General features: G+C 38.3%; 2 protein-coding genes across 3 annotated transcripts in view; both read right to left on the bottom strand.

The window, feature by feature from the left end:
* The window catches only part of rcan3 (regulator of calcineurin 3), a 46,184-nt gene extending 30,486 nt beyond the window's left edge, over positions 1–15,698 (bottom strand). Inside the window, exons 1-2 of one of the 2 annotated variants that reach the window (XM_085441368.1) lie at positions 15,523–15,698; positions 13,736–14,001 (exon numbers count right to left, since the gene is read on the bottom strand). In XM_085441368.1, the coding sequence (XP_085297494.1) occupies positions 13,736–13,945 (210 nt within the window). In that variant the 5' untranslated portion in view covers positions 13,946–14,001; positions 15,523–15,698. The remainder of the gene's footprint in view (positions 1–13,735; positions 14,002–15,522) is intronic. The other variant, XM_085441369.1, reaches the window with a different exon arrangement.
* Positions 15,699–17,539: 1,841 nt separating this feature from the next.
* nipal3 (NIPA like domain containing 3) lies at positions 17,540–22,707 on the bottom strand. The gene is made up of 11 exons (XM_085442050.1): positions 22,468–22,707; positions 21,803–21,871; positions 21,327–21,498; positions 21,116–21,175; positions 20,828–20,973; positions 20,206–20,302; positions 19,915–20,050; positions 19,690–19,778; positions 19,444–19,507; positions 19,076–19,170; positions 17,540–18,945 (listed from the first exon to the last, which is right to left on the bottom strand). The coding sequence occupies exons 1-11, from the start codon at positions 22,501–22,503 to the stop codon at positions 18,758–18,760; spliced, it is 1,152 nt and encodes a 383-aa protein (XP_085298176.1). The 5' UTR covers positions 22,504–22,707; the 3' UTR covers positions 17,540–18,757.
* Between the last annotated feature and the right edge of the window lie 377 nt (positions 22,708–23,084).

The raw sequence follows: 23,084 nt of genomic DNA, 5'->3' as shown, positions 1-23,084 counted from the left end.
GGGAATAAAAGTAGTGAGGGGCTGAGTGAAACAGAGTGAAAGAGAGCAAGGTCCTGCTGTGTGCAAAGTACAGCGTCAAAACCTGAAGATGAGCACACAACAGAAATGACGAAAACAAGTAGCCTCCATCAACACTGCTTCAAAGCCCCAAACGTTTTTTCTCTTTTTAATCTGGTGGTTTGAATTCTGCAATTGAGCTCAGAAAATTGAGGGGAGGATGATGAAGCTGCTGAAGTCATTCAGATGTGAAATATGCTGATAGACGAGAGTTTTACATGACTTCTGGCAATCAAACTTTAATTAACAGTGATAGGCACAACTCCCAAAGGTCAAATCTGACTGTAACTATTTTCTCCTAATTAACAGAAATGAGCCTGTTAACATGGGAAATCTGCACCTATGCAAACAGAATTTCAATATGTGCACTGCACTCCTGGGTAGGGTTCAGGTGTAAAAAAAAGCTCATATCGTGTACTTACAATCAAGATTTAGCTAGATAAATCAAAATCTGATGACAGCTGCTGACAGATCAGCATTTTTGAAAGTTACTCTTAAATTATTCATTTTTCCCCTTAAAATGTATTGTCATTAAATATGTAGTGGTCATAGATTTGAAAGCACATTTGACATCTTGAAATTCTCTAATGTACCTATCTGGAGAATAGCCGTGCCAACATTAACCTGTGAGATAACGATACACCAAAGCAACAGCAATCCTGGCAAATTAGCTGATCTCAGCGCTAGCCGACATCAGCTGAAGGCTCAGCTGGCACTCTTATCCATATCCACTTCTACATTTTACATATGGAATGCTATTTAAACTCCTTCATAATTGACCACAATTGCTGTGCATCTGCAACCTCAACTCACCTAACCTAACCAATGCTGTGTCTACACATAACAGACTTAGCAAATAACCATTTTAAACTGTAAATCTATGGAAAAATGCTAAGATAACACAGTTTTACCAGCATAAAATAGTATTTTTGCATTAACAAGCTGATTCTCAAAGACCTACTCTATTACCCCCAAACTTGGCATGTGTTGGCATGGTGTACAGTGTGTCCTTAAAAATGTGAAGAATCCTATTTGCAATGGCTTCATTTTACAGCCTGACAATGATCCCAAACACACCACAATAAAAGCATATCTGGATAGAAAACCGCACAATGGATGGAACACTATCAGTAATGGATTGATCTTCCCAGAGCTCGGACATCAACATTATTGAAGCAGACAGTGCGGGATCATCTTGACAGAGAACACTACAAACGGCAGCCAACATCCAAAGAATAGCTCTGAATGTTGTTCAAGAAGCCCTGAGAACTATTCCTGAAGACTACGTAAAGAAATTACAAGAAAGCTTAGATAAAGGAGTTCGATTGGTGTTGAAGCTCGTTAGAATTGTTCAAATTCTATTTTTTCCTTATATATTGTATTTCCATGTATTTTTGCAGACGTTTTAATAAATCACTGCTCAAGATTTTTGCACCGACACTCTACAAATATCAATTTTCTGAATTGAGTGCTGCAGAACTATGATTGTTACCATGACTGTCATCAGTATTATCAGCTTGTTTGTTAACAACTTCCCATTCAATTGTTTCCCATTTAGCATCTTTTGGGCATGTAGCTATGGATGGTGGTATTGTAGCATCTTAGACGCAACAGTTACCTGCTTTTATACATTAATACAATAGAAATAATCATTTTAACCGACTAAGGAAGGGCAGCAAATATTTATTTGTCTAGTCAACTGGTCACAGTCATTCCTAGTTTTATAGTTCGACTTAATAGCTTTTTATAGTTATCTATTAACCATGTTTTATTAAATACATTCTTTAGTGTGGTGCATTTCAATTCTAATAATGTGCAAATTTGTTAAGAAATGAAATTTAAAAAAAAGCTTTTTGCAAACTGCATAACAAATATGAGAACTGACTGCACAGTATGTTTTTGGTCCACAGCCCACATCTGGTGGGCCACCAGCAGCTGTTCAACATTTTAACCCCGTCCAGCAGCTTAGGAGCTGGAGAGATGAGCTGCCGTATAGCTCTGTGGGGAGGACAGAGACAGAGCGAGAGGAGGAGGAAACACAGAGTGACACGTGCCGATGGTTCCACTGATTGCTTTGAAATCAGGTCAAATCTTTGGATTGGGCTAGGCGGACTCGTTGACCCATATGCAGGCAACAACGCTGCTAAAGGAAACATAACAAAGGAGAAGAAGAAGAAGAAAGAACAGGGAGGGACCCGAGGCAGTTTCAAAGCTTTGAAGAAAACATTGTATTCTGAGAAATGGGTATCATTTTCCAAGGCAAGCAAACAAAGAGAAAGGAAGAAATCATAAGACTGTTCACCAGAGGATGGAAGAGCGTTCTATTCTTTCAGATCTAATTGAAAGCTATGGGATTCTAATGGCAGCTGAGATGGGCACAAGTGGTGCACTGGTGCAATGAGATTGTAGACTGAGCACACTAAATTTAAATAAAGTAGGAAATGTTTATGCTTAAGTTTAAGATCCATTTCACACAACCAAATAATTATCAAAGCAACAAATGCTCAAAAGCGTACAACAGAATGCCACAGTACAGCCAATAGGCAGCATGATGGAGACGGTGAAAAGTAGACAATGATAGCAAAGAGAGCACTCGTGGGCGGGAACGAACAATGATGGGAACAGAAATGAACAAACAAAGCTAAATAAGGGACCAAAACAAAAGGAAACACAACAAAAACATACTCCACGACAAAACATCAGCAACAGCATCAATAATCCTTTTCTGTATACAGAAATCGTTTTAAATGCCGTTTGCTCCAACTCTCCTCCAACAATAATGCTTCAAAAGCAAACTCAGAGGGGAGCTGGTGGTTACATTAAGACAATGAAAAGTTATGCAAGCAAGTGAAAAAGTAAAAAATCTAAAATATGGAGGATATAAACAAAGTCTTTAAAACTAGGCACAAGTAACCATCCTGGATATACAACACAGTGGATGCTTTCCATTATTATAATGTTATAACATCTTTTCATTTATTTCTCACTATCAGCTTTACTAAACTTCTTATTTATTTATGGGTTTGTTTCGGCTCGTTAATTTGACACATTCTTGCCTAAAAGCAATCGCCTTGTTCAATTTCACGGACTGCATGATTACTTTTGTTCCTCGTTCATAAGAGTCCGTTTATACTCTGCATCAGTTAAAAAGGCGCTCATACTCTATTGTTGTACTGAGACTGCTATTCTTGAAATCACCCACAGTACATTTCTGTTTTTAGACTGATTGAACCGCAAAATAATCTGGATTTAAATAGAATCGCAAGAGCATGACTAAGAACAAATAACACAATGTCTTACATAGCACAGTAAATCTTAGAGTGTCATAATCAAGCCTTGTGTAGTAGGCGAGGGCGGGGCGAGATGCGTGTGTGGAAGAAAAGCCATCATTTTCATCAAAGCAGCCACACATAAAACCAGTCATAATCGCACATCAAAGAGCTAAAAATTATTTCCACTAAGCTCTTTTGAAGGTGTGGGGGAGGCGGTGTACAAAACAGCAAAACAAGTCCATGATGAGGGTATATAAGGATGTAAGTAGATATATTTATGTTTGAGCTTTTGAAATATTACATCACAGATTTATGTAAGTGGCTTTGATTAGCTGTGGGATTTATTAAATCGCAGGGTAACTGAATGACATTTATGTGCTAAGATATTTTTAATGTGGCATTGGAGATATTACGATATTTTACCACTTGTCTCTCAAATTCAAATATAAACCTAACAAGTAAGATTAAATGAAAAAAAGAATAAAACGATAGTGCTAAAGAATTTCCACAAGTAATGAGCACAAAAAGTTACTTATTTTGTCCAATTAAAAGCGTCAACTAATCATATTTAGAACTTAAACATACAACCACGGTGTTAACAAGAATATTGTAACATTACACAATATTGTAAAAACTTTTAATGAATTAAATGTGTTTGCAGCCTCATGTTTTCTAATCAAACGTAATGATACAAATGTTTTAACAGGTCAGCATTAAATCTCCCTTCTACTTCATGCAACATGCCCAGCTCTGTTATTTACTTCAATTCTAACATGAAATAATGTTAAATTTCAAAAACATTAAAATGATTTAAAAAATAATAAGTTAATATCTGCTGCAGTTTGCTTTGATGTACTATTTTGCTTTCCTGGGGAATGTCATCTGCATCCCCTCTCTTAACCACATCTGTTAATGTGTCCACACAGATAAGGAGGCTCTGTTACAGTTACTAAGACCTACTAAGACCAGCATGAAACTTTTATAGTTTTGAGAGTTAGCAAAAATGTGAAAACGACTTTGTAATGTGTTCTACAGCATCTTGGACCACAAGTTTTAACTTGTGAATAATGCAGTGATCAGGTCAGTTTGAATCTTTTTACTCGGGAGTGTTGCTGCTCCTCTCTATCGACCCTTTTACAGCAGGCGCAACATCACAGCAAAGCCAACAAACATACTTTTTTCACAGATGCACTTCATAATTGCAGGATGTTGCAAACACCAGCTCTACTGCATACCCGCAATCCAGGAAGCTACAAGAAGGAGCTGAACAACTCACCTGTGTAGGGAATTCTGATGATGCGATCAGGCATGTGGTTGGCACACAGAGGGTCTCCTGATGCTCAGAAACTGATTCCTTTATTTTTTTTAAAATTTAAAAGTGATTTTCCCTCTGAAGCATTGGTGTTTAGTGACTTAATTAAAAATTGGAACAGATCGGACCACTTACCCCCCCCCAATACATACTGCCATATCCATTATCACGGGATGGTGAGGATTGAGACTGAACACATTTGCAACAGCTTTTAAAAAAAATTCTTACTGTATTAACTGATGTAACTACTGTAAGAAAATAGATATTGCATAAGTACAAACACATTTTTCATTTTCATGAATAAATCTCAATATTGAATAATTGTAACAACCACCAGTGCGATATCTTTTTCTTTTTTTTTTAGCTTATTTTCAGTTTAATTATGAATTGACTAAAACTTTGACTCCAGTCTCTTTTATCTACAAGGCCACTGGATAGTCCTGAGAAAATAATTATTATTTATAATTATGATATAATTATTATTTAGTACTAAGTATTATTTATTTTTTAAAAATGGCAAACCTTGCTTTTTGTTTTGTCTCATCTAGTAGAGAACCAAAACCTTCGCCATCAGGAAGGAAATAAAGAGAAGGTTCTCCCAAAGTCCACCAATCTTCAAAGAATGAAAGATCACATCTTATCAAACAGTACATGCTGTCGGTGGAGCAGACATATGGTAACACAGAGCGAAAGTCATAAAATATCTGCGGCCCCCATCTTGTGAGGAAAAGCAACCCCACAGATCCCTTAGGCAAAACAATCCACCTCCCCAAACTTGTGAGAGAAAAGCCTGGAGTAGTGGAAGTGAAGGAGAAAGAAAGGCCCAAAGGCAGAAATAGATCCGCACGAAGACATGTGCCAAGCCTGACAGAGAGAGAAGAAACCAAACAGACAGGACATCTGGAAGGACCGCAGGATCGGCACAAAGAGTGTCCAAAAACAAGCTTCTGTAAAAGCCTGGAAGATTTCAAAGACGCTGCAGTTGTGAAGAACAAAGTTGTATAATAGGAAGTTGGGGAAAAACAAAAAGAGAGGAATGCTAAACTGGTTAGATGAATCCATGACCATTATAAAGTGTGCGTGTTAGTCCCCATAGGGAAATAGTTCCTCTGCATTTAACCCATTCACCCAGTGAAGCAGTGGGCAGCCACCAATGCAGCGCCCGGGGAGCAGTGTGCAGGGACGGTACCTTGCTCAGGGGTACCTCAGGGTAGCCGTTCAGTGGAGTCGAACCCCCGACCTTCCGATCATGGGGCCACCACTCTACCTACTGAGCTATCCCTGCCCTATGGGATATGACAGGAAGATAGATAGCATACAGGCAAGAGAATGAGGAGAGCTGTCAGTTATATCCAAGTTACTCATAATCATACTAACAACAACATTTTGCACCTTTGTTCTTCACTGTTTCTCATCCCTCCATTTATACTGGGCTGTTAAAACACTCCAGTGGTCACCTCTGTTTTTTTCTTGACCACAGAAAGAAGAACAAAAACAGGAGATACTCCTCAGACGTGACACTTTGATATCTTTAGGAAGGAAAAGGGCAAAAAGAAAGAAGTGTTCAGAATTAACAAGGAGTCAGTGAAAGAAACTAGCACTACAAAGCAACCGCCTGTAGCAATGACCATTTTGACCACATTGGTGAAGAACAAAACATTTGTCTGTAGGTATCATATCTTGTGACAAAATCTCAACTGCAATAACTTCAGTAATAATATTTATTTCCATAGCTTGGTCATCCAATGGTCATCCAGTTCTCACAAAGAGTTTTGTACACCCAAGAGCGTCTCAACTATCAACAATTAGGTTTGTAGAGCTAAAACACCCATTACCATCAGCAGACAGCTGTATCATCTTAATCATAAAGGCTCCACTGAGACCAACCATTTTCAAGCCTCCTTCATAAGACTTCATCAAAAAGTTGATTACGGTGTCACCGCCTTTGTTGTCAAATCAACACTCAAATTATTTCACAACAATTTGACCCTGTTAAATGGTATTAGGGGAAAATGAGTCCCCAGTGTTTAACAAAACAGTTCAGCAAATTTAATTTCACTCAGAAAGGGAGCTGATCCATGTAAATATCAAACAGATCTTAATAAAACCACGTCTGAGAAGGGCTTAGGGAACTGTGTTTCTTTGTATAGAGGTTTGAGTGCATTTTACAGTGTTACAGAAGAGGTCATTATAGTTAACTAGAGAAAAAAAAACTAAAACTAGCTGTAAAAAAATTAAATTAACAACAAAAAACCCTAACTTTTGACAAAAAAATGTAACTAACTGAAGCAATTTTGTGAACTTGGAAAACAAACTAAAAATAAAAATATAGAGGTAATAATCTTAGTTTTAATATTTGTCAGTCTGGTAAAATTCTATTCACATTTGCCTAATGAGAGACTGATCAACATGTTTATTGAGACTTTGGTCGTCTATAAGACTGTGAGTTCAAATGTTCTGTGTTTTTAAAGTGACACCTGTACTGCTTTTAAACAAATCTTGCCTCTGACACAAGCCTGCCATAAAATAATAATTACAAAGAAAAAAAACTATCGCTGAAAGTAAGAAAAATTAAACGAAACATTTCCACACAATAAAAACTAAACTGAGACCAGAAACACTGCTCTGGAAACTAATTAAACTAAACAGAATTAAAGTCAAAAAGTCCAAAAAAATAATTAACTAATTAGAAAATACAAAATATTTCTGCGTGCAGCCTTTACAGGTTAGCCCATAAAACAGTTTAACAAGCTCACAGTGGATCATAACAATGCAATTTAATTAGTGGATATATTTGTTCTCATTTGCATTTTGGGCTTAAGTGATTGTCTTAGTAAATTCATGAAGGTGAAATATTAAAATAAAAGCAGTAAAATTAAAAATTTGATGGCTATGGCACTAAACTAGCAATGATAATCTGTTAATCTTAGATTAGGAAATATGTAATCAAATTATAATTACTAATCACCTTTTCTCATCTCCAATAGAGCTGGTGATTACAAAGGGTTTACAGCCAAAGATTTCTTTTTCTGTTTAATTTTTGTAAAAGCAACATCTCCTGATGACACAGTAAACCCTTCACAGACAGGATGGCTTACAGAAGACTTTCTCTCGCTCATATTTTCTAATCAGTCAAGCACATCAATGTAAGAGCCTAAGGGAAAATCTACTGGCAAATTAATGCAACTGTAATCAAACCTCTTAACCCCTAATGCTATTCATGTGTTCAAGCTCTAATTTAGCTCCATATTTGTCATTATGCACAAGCGAACAGGGATCCCTTGTCATTCCACAAAGCAGATGATTGAAGATTTTTTTGTCCTGGGCTTACATGCACACAAATATGTTTTCATCCAGATTTAAAACAACACCTCAAAGCTTTCAAACTAAAACCGGGTCAGCAGACTTTGTTTTAAGGATCAGAGCAGTGTTGAAATCTGCCAGAAGTTTGCACAATGATTTAGTACAGATACGGCCTAATTTTAAGCTTGTTGTTTTCTTTTTTCTTGTACTTATATGCCCATATTACACTGTGGACATTAGGGCAGTGCATATGCATAAACATAAGCAAAGCGTCAAACTACTTGTAGACACGTTCTTCTAAATACTCACCTGAATTTTAAATGTTTAAAAAGTTTTATTACTGATTAATTGAAACTTTTTCATTCATTTTCAGCCCAGTCCTTGCCCCTGACCATTTTCAAGTCCCTAACACAAGGGCTAAACCAGTGCTATGTCAACAGACAACTTAGTAAAGAGCCGATTTTTAATTGTATTATTCAACAGCCTGTGATAAAAAAAACACACAATTTGTTTCAATTTCATTATTTAAATGTACAAATGTACAAATGGAGCAAAAAATAATTAATGACAGCCCTATAAAAACTATCTACGGCAGATGAACAGCATCTAAAAGTCATTTCCTGACACAGAACCTGATAGATCCCTCTGCTCCCTCAGTTTATTCAGCTAGTGTTGGTTGTTCTCTGAAGCTTCATGGAGAAATGGTCTCAGTGGAAGGGTGGGTGTGAAGAAGCCATTCTTATGGCAAAGAAACGGGGAGAAAAGGACGAGGTATGCCAAATACACAAGAACTGGACTGAAAATCAGTGGCAACGGGTCCTATTGAGTGATAAATTCAAATTTAGACCTGATTATTGAAGCAGCGTGGGATCATCTTGACAAAGCATAACAAAATTCAGCAAACATTTAAAGAAGAGCTTTGAATGTCCTTCAGGAAGCCTGGAGAATACTTAAAGAAATGACTTAAAGAAATGACAGGCGCTTGCCTAAGAGAGTTCAGGCTGTTCTGTAGAATAAAGATGGTCATATCAAATATCTGACTCTGATTCTAATAGAAATGTAAAAACTCTGTTTTTGCCTTACATACAGTGTTTGGATTTATGTTTGCATTAGTTTCAATAAATATCTCATCCTAAAACAAAAAGAAATTAAAAGACAGTATTATATGTACAATGCTGTACATGCAATAAAATGGTCTACTATTAGACAGGAAAACAAGCATGAGTGTATACACACACACACACACACACACACACACACACACACACACACACACACACACACACACACACACACACACATACACACACACAGTTTGAAAAGATGAGACTTTCTTTGAAAAAACCTCCTTAATCACTTTGTTTCCTTGTTGGACTCCTTCATTAATGGAAGTTTACTGAGTGGTGACACCTGTTGTTCATGACAAGACTGCAGAGTGTGTAGTGCAACTCAAGTGCCAGTATAAATGGTTCAGAATCATCAAAGTTGCCACAAAAAAACAACACCTAATGCAGCAACCATAAACTAGCATTTAAGAAAAGGTATGTGTGTGTGTTCAGCTTTCTGTAGATACTAAAGTCTAAAAATGTCTAAAAGTGACTAAAACCTGTCACTGCAAAAGAAAACACTGTCATCTTTTCAAACACTTGAATGCATCACCAGCTCTGTTTAGCCAAATTATGCTTTCTGTTGTCATCTTAAATTGTTTTCCGCTTTCTTCCCTGTTACACACAAAAGCAAAACAAGCACACCAGGCCGCAGAATCACTCCAGTAGGGGTACCAGAATAATATCCAGGCCACAGCAGGAGTAGCGGGCCGGGGGCACTCACTCTCTCTTTACTGCATCGTGTTTGACCTTCAGCCTGCAAAGTACCCGCTCCCTCATGTTCACCCTTTGGGACCGACAGCCAAAAATAGACTGCAGTCTGATACATACAAACATATCACTACTATACACTTGCATGCACACTGTATGTATGTGTACTACATAAACACACATACTCACACTCACTTTACTTCACACTTTTCGAGTCCTGCACCCTACTATCTTTAGTCCCGATGGTTCAGCGGCACTCTGCACAAGGGTTGTCTTTCTTTATCCTCATATATATTTATGTGTGTGTGTGTGTGTTTGTGTGTGTGTGTGTGTGTGTGTGTGTGTGTATGTATACATACATACATATATTTATATATACATATAGTCATGAGTCACACTATCAAACACATTGCACTCAAGTGGGACAGAAAGTGTGAGAGGAGAGGAGTTTTACTTTTCACATACTTAGAGCACTACATCAATGCTATATTGCTAATGCATTGCTAAGAGGGTCAGCCTGGAAAATTTTGCACTAAAGATAAAGTGGTTACTAATAGTGGTTAACATGTTTTGCTGTGCCAACTGGATGGCCCCTTTGTATGAACAAAAACGAAGTTTCAACAAATTAGAAGCAATGCTCATGTTAGGGTTAAAGCGGGCCATAAAGCTCTGGAACATCATTCTGGCACCTTCAATTAATGAGTAATTAAATCTGATAAGTATTTTAATACATAATGAATATAAAGCAAGTTCATTTTTCATGTGCTGCAGCCTGATGCTCCTTCCAGCTGATGTCAGGGAGATACTCAGCAAATTAGAAAGTAATGTCACCCCACGGGTCTGCCTGCACATTCATACACGTCCCTTTTCCTTCCCCTCCTGCGTTCATGCTGCAGGCTTCAATAAAGCCAGGCTACAGAACAGGAGCAAGCATAAACGTTTCTTTTTTTGAGTGCAGATTTTTAATATCAGCAAACACAGAGATGTTTTTTGGAAATTGGAACACAATGTGTCCGTTAGCTAAAGGTGACATCTAAGACATGGAGAAAAAGGAGAGAAAAAATGAGAGATTATTTTCAGAGATGAATACTACTCAGCTAAATAAATACTTAAATAATGAATTAAACTGCAAATGCAACACTTGGAGCTCCATTTATGGTCCCTCAAGTTTATAAGTCTAATACTCAGTTACTTTTTGGCTTGACTCCGCCCCCATCGATGTCTAACACTAACATCTTTGGGGCTTCTAAATGCTCCACTATCATGTTCACAGCCTGCCACTAGAAGCTAATGTTTACTGTCCATCCGTTTTCTGCTGGGTAGGTACTGCAGTGCCGTGTGGCTCTTTCTGGCTTTGTTGCTGAGGACATGTGTTTACTGCAGCTCGAGATGAGAATAATTAGAGAGCTCTGGAGAGCTGAGACAAACTTCAGAGGCATCTCATAATTCACTGTGGGTAGGTTAGTATCAGTAGCCGAAAAAACATGTAACATTTAACCTGCTGTTAACATAATTATTTGGATATCTAACACGCATAATTTACATTAATCTTATAACAAAATTTGTTTGCCTGCAAGATAAGAACATTTTGTTTGGTGTTGCACTGCAGCTGCTACTTGCTTGATCGCACTGGTTATGGAGTGAGGAGTGCTCAGGCTGACAGAAGCAGAAGCAGCAATAAAAGCTTTGCTCGGTGCTGATTAGGCCTGATATACGCTAGGCACTATGGGGGACAGCTCATGACGGCTCCCCTGACCTTTGCCTTCATAAGCACAGAAACCCATTTGCCTTGTTACTTTGCCCACACTCCCTCACTCCTTGTACACACTTGCTTTCTGTGGGTGCTCTACAGCAGATAATGAATCATTTCAAAATTAGAAGCTGCTCTAAGAGCACATTGCAGCGTGAACACTAAGATGTTCTCTCTGACATTGAAAACTAGGAAATACCAAACTGGATCCTCTGTATGAACAACTGACAAAAAAGTCCTCTTTTGGAATATTTTTAAAACATATTAATTTAACAAATAAAGGTCACTTGCCTATAGCGTAAATGATGAATCTAACTTTATAAATGACACATGCAGAATGATAAAGAAAGGCCCATTAGGTATTTTAATTGACATGATGATATGAGTGCTATGCATGATCGTTTAAATCATTAAGTGTATTAGTGCAGTCCTGTATTAATAATGACGCGTCATTTAAATTAGTAAATGAATAATAAAGCCGAGGATTAGTGGAGACATGAGCTGAGCCAGTCAGACCTTAGCTGATCTTCCTATAAAAACTAAAAAATCCAAACACTTTGGAGGCATCTCTCCATTTCAGCCGAAAGCTGGTCAGGAGCAAAAAATAGTGCAGATAAAAGAGGAAGTGTGCCACTAGGTTTTACTTACTTTTCACTAATGCAGAAGAAAGGAAAAAGGCTTTTACAGTGTGCTAAGAGCTTCTCATAAACATGGAGGCAAATGTTTCTCTGTCTCAGTAGCCATCTCTCCTCTCTAGAAGAGCACAGTGTGATTACAGCAACAGCCCATCCCTTCTACATGCAGGCCTTTGAGAACAGAAACAGAAGGTAATGTCGGAGCTGGGAGAAAGCCAAGAGCCCAAAGACACAAAAATGTAGGTTGCTATGTTCCTGCTGAATGTTGACAACACATTTAGATAAGTTTATAGCAGTTAGGCAAATGCTGAAATCTTCCAAATTTAACACGATTTACAGGTTGTGTGTGGTTGTGTGTGTAAAATTGAAAAAGCACAGCTACAAGCTAAAAACAACCTCATAAAAATCCGTGTTCATGCTCTGAAAATACCACACCCAACCTGTTTTTTATTTCATATCTCTTTGTGCCCTCATTCTAAAGGCTTAAATAAACCTCAAAAAGTTCTATATTTAGCATAGCTCATTTATTTGAAACATATGGAGAACGTTCTATTGACAGGGTCTCACTGAAGGGTGTGTGGGTGGTATTTCCACTTAAAAGCTGGAGTGTGAATCGTAATGAAGTGAGGAGGCAAAACGAAAAGGAAGGGAAGGGGGTGGACTCGAGCGCTAGGAGCAATGGGTGTACGAACAGCAAACTCACAAAGCAGGAGTGATTCATTTAAAGGGATTTGGTGCATGCGCCAGATTTAGCCTCTCTGCTTTGCATTTATACACATAGAGAGGATAAAAAAAAAGAAGGCTACGAAGAAGCACAGAACGGGGGAGGAGGGAGGTATTTAAAGAAAGTAAGACAGATAAGAAAGTTAACAGGAAAGTTTGTAGATTGTGATCAGGGGATGATGAGCTTGATAGTTTTGGGTGACCAAGAGGATGGACCTTACAGAAAAAAGACTTGAAGACAGGGAAATGTAACGATGCCAGCTGGACGGATGGAGGGATGACAGCGCAGCGTAATTGGATTAAAGGGCAGAAAATTAAAAGTATTTACTTTGTATCCTCCTCCAGCAAATAGGATCCACTGATAGCACGTATTGCTGTTCTGCTGAGCTACGAGAAAGGCAACACTTTCAAAAGAGGCCTTAACTGAATATATACAGTATGCATGTGCATAGACACAATTCCATATAATTGTGTCTGCATCATATATGCATGAGATCTGTAATATAAATAATACAATGCATGAGATGATGCCTGAATGTTATGCACAACCACATGGGCCAAGTCTGAGTGTGGCTCATGATTCTGTGCATGTCATGTTGTAATCTGCTGCTCTGCACTCGTGTTCCCTGGCAAACAAACAGCAACATCAGGTGTGCATATGTGCGTGTGCTTTTGCGGCTGAGCAATCAGCAGCACAGCTTGAGACCGTGACTGGACTTCGACAGACAGGATGACAACTGCGCACGTGTTGCCAGACTTTAAGTCTTGGACGGGCTGACACACTGAGCGAGATGACTCAAACGCATAAACACCCAGTCACGCAAAACAAAGACACAGCCCAGAAAGTGCGTTTTGCAGCAGCTCACCCTGTGCAAGTCCTGCTCGAACACAGCTTCGTGGACGCTGCACGCAAAGAGCGCTGTGGGAAGGTCGCTCAGATCCATCATCTCCTCCACCATGCCGTCTTGATCACTCTCTCCAAATATCATGTCCTCTTCCTCCTCATCATCCTCCTCGGGATCACTGCTGTAGGCCTCTGAGCCGTTACTCCATGCCTTGGAGCTCTTTCGCAGCATTTTGAAGGCTTTTAGGCAGCTGCTGACAGAAGGGTGGAGATGACAGAGGATGGGGACTGGGAACAGGGTAGGTTTGGGGGTTGGAATTTGGAAGATAAGTTGGTGAGGCTGGATGAATGTGTGTGTAAAAGTTGGCTTAGTGTGAGGTGACAGTGAGATGCGGGTGTTTAACTAGATCTTAGTGGTAGGATGGAAAGGGAAAGTAAGATTAAGAAAAGCAAAACAGGATAAATTAAAGAAAAAGGTTTGCATCCTATTTGTAGGTTATATTTTCTCCTAGTTCAATTATACCATTCCCTCCCAGCAAGGTTATTAGCTAACTAAGACTAAACTTAAAACTAAGATGTGAAAATCATTTTACTTGACTAATTATTAAGGTAAAATTAAAAACTAAACTTTTGAAGAAAATTAAAACTACTGAAACTTGGAAAAAGTAACTTAAATAAAATAAAAATAAAGAGGAAATATCCTCAGTTTTAGGATCTGTTAGTTTAATACAATGCTATTACAGAATTGCTCATTGTTGTGTGTTTTTATTCTAGCACTTGTACTGATTTCCCTAAATCTTGAATCAGACATATTCCCTCGTATAATAATTAGACAGCAATAATTAAAAAATTAAAAGACTCAAACTAACACTGAAACTAATAAAAACGAATCTAAAACTAAACTGAAATAAGAAAACCCACTCATGAAACTAACTGAAGACAAATTGAAATAAAAACAAAAACTAATTAGGAAACACAAAACTATGATAACTCTGGCTTCGAGTCAAATTTTATTACCAAATATTTTAAAGATGATGCTGACTTTATTTGACCCCAGTTACAAAATAATCTCTTCAATCATACAAAAAAAGAAAGATAAGGCATAAAATATTTATTTAACCATCACTAACTGTGAAGAAGCCCTCAAAAAAAAAAAGAGTTTAATTTTCAAAAAAGGTACATATAAATTACTTGTGGTTGACTTACAGTTTTCCTCTTATTTTATATGAAAAATTAAATAATTATATTAAAGAAAAGAAATGGATAGGGGGGATGGTTAGCACCGCCAACGCTGCACTGAGGTAAGAGTGCCATCTAGTGGTATAAATATACACATACACCACAAGATGACACTTCCTGTGAATATTTTAAGTACAATAAAACGCCAACATCTAAAAAAGAAAAAAAAGAGCCAACTGTCAGATATTTAAAATAACACCGACGAGGAAGTTTGTTTCAATATAACTTCCTTGTAGCAAGACAGGAATGGTAAAAACGACGGCAGCGAACCGGCAACATCTCCTCCCTGTTGTTTAAGAGGATCGTGACATCAAAATTTGCGTTGGGTGTACGCAGAGGAAACCCCTGGACATTACGTAAAGCTCGTGCAATGAATAAATAAATAAATAAACAATACGATTCTGGCGTTAAAGCACTTTGCTATCGATACCAAAGATTGTTTTTAAGCCTCAACAAATTTCAATTTTTATACAAAAGTTAGCACACAAACACAGACGCGCGCAGAGGATGAAGTTACTCTTTTATTTTTTTCCCTCTGTAATCGCGTCCCATGCAAATATTTCCACTCACCTCCCTACTGTCAGCGAAAGCGACCGAAACAACCCATTGCAAGCGCACTTACATCAGGATTTTTCCGGTGACTTTGTTAAACGCAGCAAATAGAAGCTGTTCGTGTTTATTTTGAGGCTGTTGACGGAAACGTGGGTGTTTGTTATTACTGGATTATTTCACTCCGATGCAGCCTACTTCCACCGTCTGGATCCGCAGGTGGGGCCAATCAAATATGCGCGTATGCTCGCAGCGACCAATCAACGTGCTGAAAGGGGAGGACGCTACAGCAGCTTCATGATTGGTGGCGGCCAAGCAGCAAAGATGCACAAAATCCGCTGCTGTATGGGGTCAGAAGGATTTCTTAGAGTCATATCAGTCAGTAAGGATCGCTTTGCTATCTTCTGCATGTTTTAGCTGAATATATACACATTTCAGTGTTTCTAGAATCAATTGCTGTTATTTTTCCTCTATCTACCTGTTGCTCAGTCAAAATAAAGTAGCTAAGCTTTGTGTCTTTTAACTAGTGAAATGTAGTTCTGAAGATTTTACAACGGTTATCAATTCAAAAGCAGATTGCATGCTATAATACGATAATATTGGTATTATTGTGGCTCCAGGCCAGAGTCAAATAGAGGCATTGATATACATTATATCAGGGATGTCTAACATAATTTTACATTGTGGAACATGTGCAGTCAATTTTGAGCTTAAATCCCTGAAATATTTTACTATAAGAAAAAGAAATGCAATTTTCTGCAATACATCTCAGGTTTTCTTCATGATGTAGAAATGATGCTTTGACTTTAAATTAGAATAAATAAATAAAGGTTCTGTTAAACTGCCCTGCAATTATAAAACGGAAAATGCTTGCTTGTCCTATTTTTTATGGTTATTTTCATGGTCAACCTACAGCAAAAATCTTAAATTTCTTTCTGTCATGTAATTGTTTATCTTTTACTTTTACTTTGGTGTAGTATGAGTGGCGATGGGCAGCTAGAAAAGCCGTGAAACTCATGAAAATGCAGTTAAAAAACAAAAATGTATCCCTTCCTTCACATTTTCCAAAGTCTTTGGTGGGCTGATTCTGGCGCCTCTGCATTATATGTACAAAGTCATCCCCATTATATATAAACCGGCTTTAAAATGGAGTTGGTTCCCCCTTTGCGTGATTTTTTTGCCCATTTATTCAGAAGAGCATTTGTGAAGTCAGTAACTGATGTTAGATGTGAGTTCCTTGCTCATAATCTTTGTTTTAGTTTAAGATTTTTGATCAGGTTTAGACCAGGGCTTTATGTGAACCACTCAAGTTCTTCTGCACTAAACTTAAATGCTGGAACAGAAATCGGCCTCCTCCAAACTTTTCTGACAAAGCTGGGACAATATGCCTGTCCAAAATGTTTTGGTAAGCTGAAATATTGGAACCAAGCCAACCCCACAAAAACAACCCTGTAGTACAATTGATCCTCCACCAAACTTTACATCTGGCAGCTAGGTAAGATCCTCATTCCAAACCCAAACTCATCCATCACACTGCCAGACCGAGAAGCATGATTTGTGACTCTACAGAACAATAGACCTTGTTTCTACTGCTCCAGTCCAGTAGTGGCTTGTTTCGCACAACTCAATATGACACTTGATGATGTAAGGTTTGCCCGCAACTGCTCTTCTATGGAAACCCATGCTCTGAAACTCCTGGCACAGTTTTTGTGTTGATGTTAATGCCAAAAGACGTTTGGAACTCTTCCATTAATGAGTCAAACTGAATTCTAGACACTGTGACTATGTGCTGTCATTCCTAAACACTTCCATCGTGTGTTAATACCACTTAGAGTTGATTGCTGAATATCTAGGAAGGAAGAAATTTCACAATCTGACTTCTTGGAATAGGGGCCTGCTATTACAGTAGGGTGCTAATGTTGAAGAGTTACATCAATGTCATTTTAAAACCACTAATGTGAAGAGTTGCAATTTAGCCAACAAAGAGCTAAAAATGTATCAGAAATCCCATAAAGCACAACTCTGACCAAACAAAAGCTGCATTACGTTAACTTTATGAGACAAGATTACACACCACTGTATATTTTACAATGACAAAAATCTGACATTTACATTACCAGTGCCGTTTTTCAACAGTATCCCAGTTTCATTAGAAGATTAATTATCACCACAATAACCACATACTGAACAGTGTTAAAGCAACGAGCCCTCGGGTAGCTGTTCTAATAACACTGATGAGATGCAGTGACCCATGTGCAGATGGCAAGTGTCTTAAAGTGCCACTTAGGCAACAATCGCTTCATCTAATGATAAAATTGCATTTGAAAGACACTGCAGAAAAGAGTAACACTAACTACGTTTTTTATTTCTAGATTTGGGTGTTCTCAAAAACTCCCATGTGTTGAAAAGGGACAACCAAAAGTTACAAATTCAATTAACAATGTGCACCGTTTTAGCTGGACAGCTTCATTTTTTATATATTCTGTTATTACACCCATTTTACTTATTAATCTTAAGATGCAAATTTTTAAGATCCCCCAATATGAAATTACTGCAACTGTACTTCTGATTAAGACAGTCCCTGACAGACTCCCCTCACCTTTTATCAACAGATGTTCTACAGAATTTGTAGCTACCATCTATACAATAAATGATCCAGTTCAGAACCAGATTTCAAGGCACGTTCAAAACTTTTAAGATACGATTAATAAATACATAATAATAAATTAAGACAACTGCAACCCAGTGTTTGGTCACATTAAGAAATGAAACAGTGCAGTGCACTCCCAGGATTAAGAGAAGGCAGAAAACTGTGCATGGAAGACAGTTGGAGGGAAACATTTAAAGCCAAAATATAATTTGACAAGTCTGAGAAGCTATATTATAAACAGCCATGGTTTGAGTCCTCCATGGAAGAACAGATCATTGTATGGCCCCATTGATAAGTGAATGGGAACAAATTGCTAACTATTTGTGGAGTGCTCACTGGAGGTATCCGAGATGACATCAAGTATAAGGTAGGCAGCTTCAAGGCGCAACACTGTCTCTTTTTCTCAAGTGAAGTTTGCAAACCCATCAAACAGTCTTTGGGTTTCTTCTGTTCATTCCTGTAATGAATACAGCGGACAGCTTTTAAAAAACGAAAGCTTTCCAAGTATGTGCACAGGAGCGTCAAGCCAGAGCTGGCCTTTTGTAGCTACTTGAATGTTATTAATTGTTGAATGGAGGACTTGGGAATCAGGAGATGCACTCATGTTTAATCTCTCTTTATGGCAGGATGGCCTTGTGATGCATCACTGGTTCTAGGTCCGAGCGGTGGCGTTTCCAGGTGGACTGGGAGAGGAGCAGGAGCCACTCCATTGTTATTGACAAGAGTCCCATAGGAGAAGGAACCACTGTAGTCTGGCTGAATGACTGGGCCTTTGTCGTGGATCGTCGGGACACCTGATAATGGAACGGACAGGCAAAGGTTCTTAACACAACTTCAGCAGAGCTAAAATGCCAATGCAAGCCTGCGTAGCTTGAAATCTCAGAAGACACAATTTATGATGTTTATGTTAAAATTTATACAAACCATTGCTCATATTCAAGGTGACGCACGGCTCAAATATCCTTGCCTTTTTCTTGGTTTTGGTTATAAGGAACACTCCAAGGAAACAAACTGCAGATCTGTACAAAGCACAAAACAAGCATTTACATTTATTAATTTTTTTAATACAAAGTTTTACTGCTTGGTATTTCAAAGAGATACTGTATAACACATTTCTGCCAAGCATGTTTTTATTGTGTTTATTAGTATAAAAACAAACAAACACACAAACAAAAAAAATGGCGATATTAGGACAGGTGGCCTAACAGCATGCACAACAGTGAGTGACTGAAACCAAAGCAGTCAGAAGTCTAATTTAAAAAACATTCTGCTTATGATGAATGATTACTCACCCCAACAAAAACATGCAGATGTGAAGAATGTCTTCATTGCTAAACTCCAAGTAAAACACAGCTCCTGAAAACCAGAAAACAGCAAATCTTTAATGACTTTGGCATGGTTACTCTAAAAGGCGTGTAGCAGAAATAAAGCAGGTATGGGCTGCAGATGATCTATTAGACAACTATTAGAGTTGCGCACACAAGTTAATCCGATTGAAAACAATGGACAAACCAGCAACAAAGAAGGACATGACTCACCAGCCAACACGGCAAAGAAGGTGGAGAGGATGTAGTTGACACTCGCAACGAGAGAGGAGTCGTGCAGCTTACAAGCTTGGGAGAGAAATCTAGGACGACGGTAACAAACAAAAACAGTGGTGTATTAATTATGCTTATCTACTGGGTCCAATTAAAACCAATTTAAAACAAACAAACGAAAAAAAAAAAAAAAAAAAAAAAAGCAATCAAGTGATGCAAGTTCACCCTGCTTGGAAGATCGCTGACGCCACCATGCACACAAACATGACGCTGAAGATCGGGTAGTTAAGCTGCATGGTGCCTTCGATGGTGAGAACCAACATGCCTGACACAGCCTTCACTGTCAAGACTGTAACTGAGCCTGTGTGCCAAAAGTACACAAAGTAGGTAAGCAAATAAAGGCGACAAGGAGCGACAGCTTTGGTTCCATTTAAAAATCTGAAATGTGACAATGTATCCTAACAAACATGATAGCAGCTTGGTCGGAAATTGATTGCTTCAATGCAGGACACTCACCCAGCAGTGCCACCAGTAGCAGAATAATAACGAGGTAGTTAGCTTTGCGCCGTTTGTAGAAGTATAAAAGCAGGCAGAATGTGATAATCTCCAGGAGCTGTCAGTTAGGATACAAACAAGAATAAACACCAAATTAATGCCATATAGAGAAAAAACAATATATGAAACTCAGGAAAGTCCAATAATAGGACAATTAATCTTACAGACAGAGACAAATGTGTATGCAGAATACCAACAAGGATAAAAAGAGCTGGTCATTTTTCTGCATTTAGTGCAAGGTTGTGGATTATAATGATTGTGTAAAGGGACGACCGAATTAAAAAGGAACAGAAGGTAAAACAGCCTTGCATTAGGTGCCAATTTGATGGAGCTTGTTGGCTCATTTATTCTTACCAGTTTTCCAAACTACAGCCTCAACATTAATCACAACACTGTGGTCATCTGTATGGTTGAGCTCCCTTTAAGAGATTTGTTTTAGCACAACATACAACAGACATGACATATACTAGGCTATTTAAAAGTGTCACTGCTTCATATGTCACGCTCTATATGTTAAACTAAGAACACCACATCTACAGACAGGAACCATTTGAGAACTGTCTATCTAAGAGAGATATCTCACCAGATACAGGAGAACAGGCCATCCAACAAGGTGCTTCACAATGTTAGCTGCTATAAGTTTTTCATGAGAGTTCGGTCCAAATGATACAAGGAGGTATGCCCCTCCAATAACAAGGATGTAGCCCAGGAAGACGAGGCCGTACTGCTCTGAAATATCACCAAGTGAAAACCGGATCTTATTTACTCTGTACAGGACAAACTCTTTGGATGTATAATTTCAGTCAGTAGAGCAGCAAGAAATTAGCATACAATGTCACAATTTCAGTTCACATGGATATTCTGAACTTACTTGCAAAGTCCTTTGGTTTCAGTCTCTCACGCAGGAAAATGAAGCCCAAAATTGAGCTAGCTGGAAAGCAATTTCAAAGGGAACAATCTGAACTTTTAATTCAAGCTCTCCTTTTAATTTGTTCTATTTTTATAAATAACATATTGATTAAGGTTGGAATATGTATCTGTAAAATGCAATACATATATCTGAAAGTGGAATAAATACTTACTCAGGACTGACACGGCATTGAGAGGGGCTACAATAGCAAGAGGGGCAAACGCATAAGAGACAAAGTTTGCTAGCTCCCCGAGACAGGTGAATATAAAACCCGACCACCAGGTTTTAGTGCGATAGAAGGCACGATGCTCCTTTGTTCCTGCTAACTTCACATGGCTGTATTTCTGCAAACAAAAGAAAACATGCAGGTAAAACACAGCTGTGACAGCGTAAGCAGAAAATTTACACAGCAGTACACGGTGCAAAGCAAACATAAACAAGGCCTAAATCAAACTATAAAAGAGAACATTTAAATAAGGGATGTCATGACAGCATATATCATTTATTCCACATAATTTTTAAATCCTGTAATGACCTAGCCTCACCTAGAAGCTAGAGGACATGACTCACAAAGGGCATGCACAGACAACATTGATAACATTGTGTATCAATTTAAAGACGTGAAAGTTTTTTCAAGGAGCCATGTACCTGAACGGTTAAAGAAATGCTGACAAGCACATTTCCAAAAATTGCAAGTAAAGTCCCGATGAGGTTGTCCTAAAAAGAAAGAGGAAAACATTTATTAAAATTCACATATTCGATCAAAGTTAAATAAACACAGTTTAAATCTATCTTTTTAAACCCCAAGGCAAAAAGAAAGAGAAGTTCGCTTTTTCATGGCACAACTCTTTGTGAACATTCAAATATATAACGCAGAGTGATTAAAGCGGATGCGTTGGCAGTTTTGTCTATAACAAATGCACAACGTGTCCGTCTAGTCAGATAAAACGAGACTTTGAATGAATCTAGATAAAAAATACAAAGCAGAAGGCCAAGACGTAGAAGTTGGACTTTAACCTAGACCAGATGAACAATACTCGTGCTAAAAGCCACTCGTAACACTACAACAAAGAAATAAGACGAACAGGAATGGCCATAAGGGGGATCCCGATTACGCCCTGCCACCACTATTACAAAACAATAACAGGAAACAGACTTTGTAGCTCAACTTTTGTTACAACCGTAATTTTTAAAACCTTGAAAACAGCGCTTTTGTATGGGTTTAGACACCCGCTACTAGAGCAAAGAGGTAAACATACAGTATTAATAGTCGATTAAACATTAAAGTACTGTTTTTAAACTAAGCGTCTCACCGTGTAGGACCCTATTTCGGCTCCGTTGTAGTCCATTTCTGTTAGATACACACGCGTTCTCGGAAAGGTACCAGATATTTCACCTTGTCCGGTTGCTTCTGATTTGACGTAAAGTATCTATCGCTCATTTTTGTGCGTGTCCATTTTTCTTTTTTAGCTCTACACTCAGAAAGACACCATCTTTGAGACGAGGAGCATCTCACTTCCGGATTGAATTCACCTGTTTAGTGACGGAAGCCAGTCGGTTTAAACCACGTGACCGCGCACGCTCGCAGCTTTTATTAACAAACTAGAGGAGGATGTAGCCGGTTTAAGGCGTGTCTGATTCTTATTGTACGCAGTGACTTTTAACCTTTTTTTGTTATTCTTGCTGCCTTTTTTTGGCTTCTCTTATTAGTTACTGTAGTTCAGCACTTAGTTAGCAGTACCGAATGCGAACACTAGGGTGTGCTATTGACTTGAGATTTAGCCAACAACTTTTACAGCAGAGAAACGAGGCTCAAATACCATTACAGTTTTTTACAGACGCTAGGACACATTTCTCAATACTTAGGTCACGTTTGCAAAACTCCTCACACAGTGAGCACAACAGAAGTCTATGTGGGCTAAACTGAGGA

This window comes from Copadichromis virginalis, linkage group LG19, assembly GCF_057382275.1.
Source record: "Copadichromis virginalis isolate Kocher_CV1m ecotype Utaka linkage group LG19, C_Virginalis_male_GT1.1, whole genome shotgun sequence".
In the NCBI taxonomy this organism is placed as follows: domain Eukaryota; kingdom Metazoa; phylum Chordata; class Actinopteri; order Cichliformes; family Cichlidae; genus Copadichromis; species Copadichromis virginalis.
This window is presented reverse-complemented; position numbering and strand designations above follow the sequence as displayed.

Excerpts from the sequence above, each read along its gene's own strand:
- nipal3 (XM_085442050.1), bottom strand. The coding sequence starts at position 22,503 with ATGGACTACAACGGAGCCGAAATAGGGTCCTACACG. Across the intron at positions 20,303-20,827 it reads GGCCTGTTCTCCTGTATCTG|CTCCTGGAGATTATCACATT; the intron begins GTGAGATATCTC and ends CCTAACTGACAG. Across the intron at positions 18,946-19,075 it reads CACCTTGAATATGAGCAATG|GTGTCCCGACGATCCACGAC; the intron begins GTTTGTATAAAT and ends TTCCATTATCAG.